The 8,947-nt window shown below is 45.6% G+C and overlaps 2 protein-coding genes across 2 annotated transcripts; one reads left to right on the top strand and one right to left on the bottom strand.

Moving 5' to 3' along the window:
- Positions 1–174: 174 nt before the first annotated feature.
- CFAP144 (cilia and flagella associated protein 144) lies at positions 175–3,456 on the top strand. Its single transcript, XM_075039221.1, has 4 exons — positions 175–322; positions 1,189–1,248; positions 2,157–2,260; positions 3,321–3,456. Exons 1-4 carry the CDS (start codon positions 190–192, stop codon positions 3,384–3,386), a joined length of 363 nt encoding a protein of 120 aa, XP_074895322.1. The 5' UTR covers positions 175–189; the 3' UTR covers positions 3,387–3,456.
- EBNA1BP2 (EBNA1 binding protein 2) lies at positions 2,321–8,889 on the bottom strand. The gene is made up of 9 exons (XM_075039220.1): positions 8,788–8,889; positions 8,609–8,692; positions 8,208–8,365; positions 7,625–7,748; positions 6,231–6,320; positions 5,886–5,961; positions 4,938–5,028; positions 4,466–4,637; positions 2,321–4,135 (listed from the first exon to the last, which is right to left on the bottom strand). The coding sequence occupies exons 1-9, from the start codon at positions 8,848–8,850 to the stop codon at positions 4,085–4,087; spliced, it is 909 nt and encodes a 302-aa protein (XP_074895321.1). The 5' UTR covers positions 8,851–8,889; the 3' UTR covers positions 2,321–4,084.
- Between the last annotated feature and the right edge of the window lie 58 nt (positions 8,890–8,947).

An 8,947-nucleotide genomic window follows, 5' to 3' on the forward strand; every position in this document is an offset into this window, starting at 1 on the left:
TTCAAACCCGCCGCGTGCAGCCGCCGCCAATCAGCGCCAGGGGATTTAACTCGGCGGCCAATAGGAGGCGGGAAGGGAATCGGCCCGGGAGAGGGTGGGACGGAGCACCAGCCTGGCCAGTCAGCAGCCTCGCGGGGGACCACGTGAGGCGTTGCCAGGCCACGGGACGCCGCGTGGCCCGGCGGAGCCATGGCCGCCCGCAGCGGGGAGAAGGAGCCGCTGGACCCGGTGCGGCAGAACCAGCTGCTGTGCGAGCGGGTGCGGAAGGAGCTGCAGTGCCAGAGGCTGCACACGCAGTACGACGTGAACCCGCTCCACCGCGGTGAGGCGGCGCGCGGGCGGCCCCACAGCCACAGAGCACGGGCAGGAAACCCCGAGGGCAAGAGAAGCGTTTGCACCGAGGCGCGGGGCTGAGGGGAAGGCTCGTGGGGCCTGCATGAGGCAGGGGCAGGAGAGGGCCGCGGAGCACTCAGCTGCATGTCAGAGACAAGCAGCTGCACCCAGGAACGCCAGCAGTGGCCAGGGAGAGGGGCAGATCTGGAAGGAGCAACTGGTGGGCTTTTCTTTTACTTAAGGAACCAGTCTGCACAAAGACAGAACGGAGACGCGACCAATTGCCCAGATTAGACAGTGTCTTAGTAAACACGTAGACGTGAGGTGACTGCTTAGGATCTGGAACCCACGGATCCTGAGCAAACACCGCAGAGCTAAGATGGGGTAGAGAGTCCCAATACTACATCATGTTTCTTCACCCCATGGGCTGATTTCTGCCTGCCAATTCTCAGTCATAGAATATCATAATCTGTGCTGGCACGGACAGGTGATGTGAATAGATTAACTCAGGTCTAGCTTTTACAATAAAATCAACACAAACCAAAGGAAAATTTCCTGAAACTTGGCACTCTGCAGGCCACCGCTCAGGTGGTGTGGAACTTTGCTGTGGTGAATGCAAGCAGCATCCAGCAGAAGGGCCTTTAGCATGCTTAACCCCCTTCCATTTCTAGGAAGCTGCTATTAGTCAGTACTCTTAATTCATTTTGTTCTGTTCACATGCTGTTCTCCCTTTACAACTTCTGTGAAGTAGCTGGGCCCAGACCAGGGAATAACAAAAAAACCCATAGATATCCTAGACCCAGCTGTGACACTAAATTCACATTAAGGTAATTCACCTGCATCATTTCTTTCCAGTTCACACGATCACAAAGAAGCCCATGTCTTGGCATGATAATATAGAAGAGCCAGCAGATGGTAAGAAATCTCTGAACAGCTTGTGATAATTACGTAAGAAAATGACTAATAAATAAGATTTTAAAATTCCAATTATTCTAAAAGATGACATACGTGGAAACATCCCTGTGTTAAGAAAGTTAAACTCATTCATGATTTCTGTGAAACATAAGGCAGGTTTTTTTCCACTTTAAGGCCCTTTCCCATTACTTTTCATTATCAGTACGAGCCTGCATTCACGCAACTATGCTTTTATTTTTGTTTTTAGTTATCATACTATAAAATTCTGCTTGAGAATCTAAACCTCTTTCAGGGGAAAACAAAAAAAATCTAGAAACATGTTTTATACATACACGTTGCCTGTCATTACAGATTCTACTTAGCCACCCCACATGATAAACTGCTGAAATGGCTGCTGAGTCTTGCTTTAGAGCAGTAACAACAGGGACCCTTATAGCAACTGCTCCCTTATTTCTAACATGCCAATTTTGTCTAAAAAAATTAATGGTCAGTTAAGGTTGGCCTGCTCTGGTCAAGGATTAGGGGAAGGAAAAAAACCAAAACAAAACAGGGAAAGGCAGCAGGTCACAGGCAACTGAGAAAGACAACAGCTAACATGGAGAGCTGGTTGATGCTAGATGTGGTACAAGAAAAGTAAGATGCTGCAATACAGTAGACAGGGATGACAGAATTAACAGGACAATATAGGCAGGCAAATCTTGAAATTTCATCAGGATAAATTTGAGTAGAAATGTCACCCTGCATTCTCTTACAAGATCCTTCGCAGAAGCACACAGGTTGCCTGCAACCTTGGCTTGCTTGCTATTGCTTGGACAGCTTTAGGATGTCCCATTCTAACACACACCCACGGATGACTGGTTTTTAAATGTACTTACTTTCATTTGTATTTGTGTCTCTTAAACGAACAGCCAAGTTTCTGAATCTTATTCACCATGCAGCACTGGAGCCAACAAAGAAATATGCAGAGCCACAAACTGAAAGCCAAGAAATTGGCTGGAACACAACACCTTTGGTGAGTAGGGTGCTTAAGGACTCAGCTCTTTGCAAGATTCAGAGAGGTTCAGCCCATCACACTGAAAGATACTCACGCAAGAAAATAATTTGTGACAAACACAGAAAACAGGAATGACTAGGAATAAGCAGAGCTGTTCATGGACAAGCTTTTAAAATTTACACCTAAGAGGACTCTTCACACTGGCATAGGCTTGTGAAGAGAAAGAGTAGACTTCCCCTGAGAAACTTGCATGCAACATATCTACAATGACAGTCGACCCCAAGCATATTGGCAAATGCCACATACGTAATCGCGGCTGTTTATTAAAGCATTCAGCCATGAGAAATGGCGTAGTGAGCAATGTGAAGTGACATACATAAGTACTGTGAAAAGAAATGTGCTGCTGTACAGTATCTTTCAAACAAATTGCAAGCAGAACCGTAAAATTAATGATCAGCTAAGTATACCCGAGGCAGAATACACCAGTGAGGATTCATATGGGGAAGCGTGAATAAACAGGAGGAAAAGAAATCTTATTAACGAGCTAAGACATCAATCATATCCAACAAACGAATAGCTGTGACGATGACTGACTTTGTAGATTAGTGTTTCGAGAAAGGCAAATGAGACCCTGATTAATTTTGGCCTGTTACAAAGAAAACTAAGATAAATAAGAAAATAAGAGAGTCTTCTGCAAGTTTTCATTTTACACTTCAGGTAAACTAGTTACTCATGACAAGGCTAGAGACAGACATCCCAGCAGGTCTTTACGCTATTAGATACTGGTGGTAGGATTAGACTGTCAGGATAGAGGCAACTAAATTTGCTTATAGGGAAGTGAGTTAAATTTATAGAGTCAGGACACATGATGCTGTTTCATATGTTAAGTTTTCCTTTTGCACCAGGTTCTACCGTAATGAAGCAGTGAACAATGTATTCTCATATAGGTGGTACCCTACTCGTTTGTCACTTCGGCATTTCTCAGCAGCAAGAACACAGTGCATCGCTCTTCTCAGGAGGGACTATTAGTACTAATTCTAGTAAAAGCACATGACTATTCATCATTTTTCTTTCCCAGATTCACGTGGATCGTACTGATCGCAGACTCTATTTCCCACGACGGAGAACCGAGATCACTAAATAAATGGCTGCCATGGGGCATGGGGAGGAGCACTCTGAGAACCTGAAGTTGTAGAGTGGCCAAGCCACACAGCTTAGAAGCAGTTAATGACATCTAATGTGTTAGGCCCTGCTTGTTATTAGATAAGTCTGGTACATTTCTGGCAAGAGAAGATAGCAAGGAAAGGGAAGAGAGAAACTCGGTCTGTCCAGATTTGCAGCCTGGCAATAGTTACAGAAATAAACCTATTTATAAGATTGCTGCATTTGTCTCACTGCTGTTTCCAAACCCATCTATGTAAGTAGTCTAAAAACCACTTTAACATCTCAACAGGCTTCAGACTTCTTATTTTGACATTGGCAACGTGACCCAGAACTCAAGGTTCACCAAGTACATGTCAACAGTAGCTGTGGAAAAAGCTGTCAGAATGAAGGGAACAAAGGGCAGGCTTCAGCTACCATTCATAACACAGTTCAACATGAATTAGACATAGTTCTGTGCAAACCATTTAATGCGTTCACACACCAAAGGTTTCAGTAGAAAACAATCCTTCAACGAAACAGACAGTAAGAAGAAATTAGTGATAAGGCACCAGCTTCCACTGACTTTTTTCTTGCCACTTGAAACACCCAGCTTGCTCCACAGTTAGCTGCTTGATGACAGCAGAAACACATCTTGTAACACACGGAAACACAGGAACCCCACTGGGGAGCACGGTCCTCCTATCGTGCTCGGCTCTTCATTTTCTGCCTTGCTCTCTTTCCAGGTCTCTTCTGCAAAAAAAATGACAGATTCAGATCTTTATTTTCATGTCCTCAATCTTTATGCTAGCTCTATAGCTTGGGGAGGATACCAAGGAGAGGATACCTCTGGAGAGGGAGGTTTTGGGACACAGGTAGCAACAAACAGTACTTGCTAACTCCCCCACTCATTTCCCTGCTCCGAACCACCACACTCAACTCTGTCTGCAACTGAATTATGCTCAGCTCCCACAGACAGACACTGTCACTTCCAGATGCTGCAGGCACCCATCAGCTCTCCCTCCCAGACCAGGGCTGGCTTCCTAGTCAACCAGGATCATTTGCATGCAACATTTTACTTACATTGAGGGCTTTTTTTCCTCCTTTTCCTGATTTTCCTGGGCCTTTGTTGTGAGCCACTTTTGACCGGAAGCTGGATACATCATTAAAACTCTCCTTTGTGTTCCACTTTGAGCCCTTCTTCTTCCCACCAAAACCAAACTTCTGATTCTTGTATCGTCTTTTGGCATTTGGTCTGAAAAACAACCAAACAGCATCATTGTCTATATTCCTTTCCTCAAGAAGCTCTCAAGAAGGCACATGTATCTGCTGACGGACTCCCTTTCCCCTCTTACTGAAGAGACAGAAACTAGCACATTTCAGTCACCATTCAATTCTGGCCACAGTTTTCATCCTCTTTAGGGACAGAAAGCCACCTCAGGCTTACTTTAACAAACATTAATCAGAACAGCTTTCTTGTTCCACAACATGATCCCCTAAAAGACTGAAAAAATCAAAGATTCTACATTTAAGTATCTTTCTTTTCTGGTCTCACCCCTTCTTTATCCGTTGACTTGCACTGCCTTTTTTATTCCCTTGAGATGATGTCTGCTCTTCATCTAGAAAATCCAGCTTGTCGGACAGACCTGCAAGAGCAAAGACATAACAGTTGCTCAGCTACCATCACAGAAAATACAAATTTTCAGTCTAAACAAGTGTCGTGGTTTAACCCCAGCCAGCAACTAAGCACCACACAGCCACTCACTCACTCCCCCCCCTCCCCAGTGGGATGGGGGAGAAAATCGGGAAAAGTAGTAAAACTCGTGGGTTGAGATAAGAACAGTTTAATAGAACACAAAAGAGGAAACTAATAATGATAATGATAACAGTAATAAAATGACAACAGCAATAATAAAAGCATTGGAATGTACAAATGATGCGCAGTGCAATTGCTCACCACCCGCTGATCGAGACCCAGCTAGTCCCCGAGCAGTGATCCCCTGCCCCCACTTCCCCCAGTTTATACACTAGATGGGATGTCCCATGGTATGGAATACCCCGTTGGCCAGTTTGGGTCAGCTGCCCTGGCTCTGTCCTGTGTCAACTTCTTGTGCCCCTCCAGCTTTCTCGCTGGCTGGGCATGAGAAGCTGAAAAATCCTTGACTTTAGACTAAACACTACTTAGCAACAACTGAAAACATCAGTGTTATCAACATTCTTGCATACTGAACTCAAAACATAGCACTGTACCAGCTACTAGGAAGACAATTAACTCTACCCCAGCTGAAACCAGGACAACAAGTCATAGCAACAAGTCACCCTCACTGAAGAACAGCTACTTGGGAGGATTTTCACTACCACTGGCACATGATTTTGCACAGCAGCAGCCTTTCAAGCTTGCTGCCCAGCACTACAGATTGACAAAACACATCACACTGCCTTACATTGCTCACACATCACTATTCCCATTATACATGCGCTCTCTTAGACAAGTTAGCTTTACCTTTCTGGTATTTCTTGACTGCATTCAACATATTTTTTTTCTCCTTTTGTCTCCTCTGCAGAATCTCAGTTTGCACCTGAGATTAGAAGCAGAATGTTAGTGTTGTACCTTGCAGTGTCCCATACCTTTTTTTTCCCTTTTGTTTTTGGGGGTTTTTTTTGTTTGTTTGTTTTTTTTAGGTATCCCATCTTTCACTCTGTCTTCCTTTAAAGCAGCTAGACAGAAGACTAGACAGATTCCATATATTTTAGCCAGCCTCCTGTGGTCTCACTTTCTAAGCTCCTCACTCAGGCTCCAGATTCTTGTCATAGATAGATGTCTATCCCTTTTGTAGCTCCTCCTCACCTTCTTGCCGTATTTTCTCATTGCACGGAGCTGTTTCGCTCTCTCAGACCTCTCCATTGCTTCCTGTTTACTCTTAAGCTTCTGTCGAATCTTATTAGGGGATAGAAAAAAAAAATTATCAGTAACACAAAAGAAAATATGAGAATTTTATGATTGCTGTGCAGTCCTGAAGTAAATAATTATGTGAACTATCAATGAGTGTAAAAACGAAAACACCTCTCAATCAGACAATGGTTCATAAGGCAAAATGTTCTTTCAACTCAAGGCTGGAACAGTTATTACAGAAACTTCTGAACTGATCTGTACCCAAAATCTGGTTAAAAAGACAAAACTTACACAGAGACAAGACAAAGCCTTGTAATGGGCTCTAACAGAACTGCTAAATAAGAGTATCTTGTCACATCTGGTCAGTCTACTCAGTTGTACATAGAAGACTTGAGTTTCTTTCTTGTCATTATTAAAAGTAAAGCACTGAATAAGAGTCAACAACCCTTCCATGCCATAGAAAACATCTTTTTCATTCCCTTCTTGTTCACAAACATTTCTATAAGGATGCCACATAACAAGGGATTACAAAGATTTCAACACAGATCATCTGCCTTCAGTCTGTGACTCCACTAGAAGATTAAAGACACTGTTCTTCAATCAGAAGCCAGCAAAAGAAGGTAACGGTAATGTGTGGAATTGACTTAAGCCTCAGCACAAGCTAATTATTAATCTTCATCTTCTCTAGGAAGACTCTATCAGCCATCAAAACAGTGACCAAGTCATACATGAACCTCCAAATTAGACTCCAGCTCATGTTCGTTTAACTTACACAATGCAGTCTTTTTTCCAAAACTAAAACAAAAATTAGGGTTCCGTTTTGAACAAAGACCACAATCAAGAAGTAAGTTTGTGAAATTCTTATTTCCTACACAAATCTGACTTACTACCCACGATAGATTAATTCAGTAACACACAGTTTAAAATCACAGAGAACCAAAACACACTAAGTATAAGCAAAGGGTGATAAACAAGGAAAAAGGATCACGTTAATGCTACAGTTGACTGCAAGTCTTAGGCCAAAGAACATAAGCACAGCCAACTTTACAACCACTGTCACACATATGGAGAAAAGTCTCCGTTTTTGGTATTAAATACATTCAGGACAGAATATGAATCCTGCTTTTCTACTTTGTGTTCCAACCTATTACGGAAATCCCCACATTGCACTGAAATACCTAAACAGGAAGAATTTCCTGCCACAAACAACATTTCAAACACAAACATTGTCACAGGCATTTGTCAAAGAGATGAAGGTAAGTATTCACACATCACACAAAGTTAATCCCTAACACCAGCTGAAACCAACACATAACACAGGAAAGCAAGCCACTATTCACTGCACATACCTTCTGCATCTGTTGGTCTGACTTGGCCATCTCTGCAAAGTAATCATCTGGCCTTCTAGTAGGAATTTGGAGCTTACGCAACCTAGGTAGGGCTTCCAGGACCGCTGCCTGAGCCTGCCGGTAACTAGGAAGACAGCACAGCACCAGCTCTTATATCTTGTACATATACATTTATCTGGTTTCCAGTTACAGTTTTATATGATGGATTATAAAAGGCAAGGCAAAACAAGAGAACTGTAATAATACCAAAAGAAATCCACAAAGAAAACCCCATATCCTGTGTTAAAGCCATCGTGCTGCAACCAAGGAACTTTTAAAATCAACTTTTCAGCAAAGGATGGAAATCTGCTGCAAGGAGGGAAATGATTTATTTCCAGTCACAAAACAAGTTAAATATACTACCATTAATTTGTAGTTATTCTGGAAAACATTCAGAGCCATCAAATGTAAAATACACGGCCCAAGAGCAACCCGATACCGGTGACAGCCAGTGTGGCAGTCTGCAGCACACCTGCAAAACACGCCTCCGAGCACGCAGCAGTATGCCGAGACCCTACAAGAAATCTCCCTTTTGGACACTTACAAGCTCATCTCTCTCTGGAAATCATTCTCAGGATCAACAGCATCCTTGTTAGACGCACTCTGTGAGGCAGGGTCCGCGACCTGGCCCGAAGTCACATCCAGCCTTTCCACCCAGGCCAGCTGCTGCTTCAATTCGGACAGACACTGCTTCAGGCCGTCCTGCGGAAGAAGCACACCTCTGCCCGCCACCGCACAGAACCACCTCCCCAGGGCCGGCCCGGCTGAACGTCCAGGTCACACCGTGGGCTGCCGCTGCCCCACGGCCGCGGGGTGACACCCCAAATCACCGCAGCGGTGCAGGAGCCCTGGAGGCCTGCCCTGCCCCGACCTCCGCGGCCCCAGCCCCGGCGGGGGCTTCTCTGCCCCGCGAAGGCGCCGTCCCGCCCCGCGGGCCCCGCTCACCGCGTCGTTGCGCCGCTTCGGCCGCTCCTCCAGCACCACGTTGAGCCCCGGCTTCAGCGCTCCCCTCGAGAAGGCCTCCTGGAGCTGCGGAGAGGCCACGGTCAGACCGCGCGGGGGCACCGGGCGCCCTTACCCCGCGGCTACCGGGGGAGGTCTCGCCACCGCGGCCGCGGGCTCACCTCCGAGTCGGAGAGAGACGAGTCCTCCGAGCCGGAGTCGGAGAAGGAACCGCGCCGCGCCATGCTGCTGCCGCCGCCGCCGCTTCCGGCCGCGTGCGCGCGCCGCCGCCGCCGCTTCCGGGGGTGCCGGGGCCGCGGTTGCCACGACGACGGCGGCAGC

Source organism: Buteo buteo, chromosome 10 (genome assembly GCF_964188355.1).
Source record: "Buteo buteo chromosome 10, bButBut1.hap1.1, whole genome shotgun sequence".
NCBI lineage: Eukaryota > Metazoa > Chordata > Aves > Accipitriformes > Accipitridae > Buteo > Buteo buteo.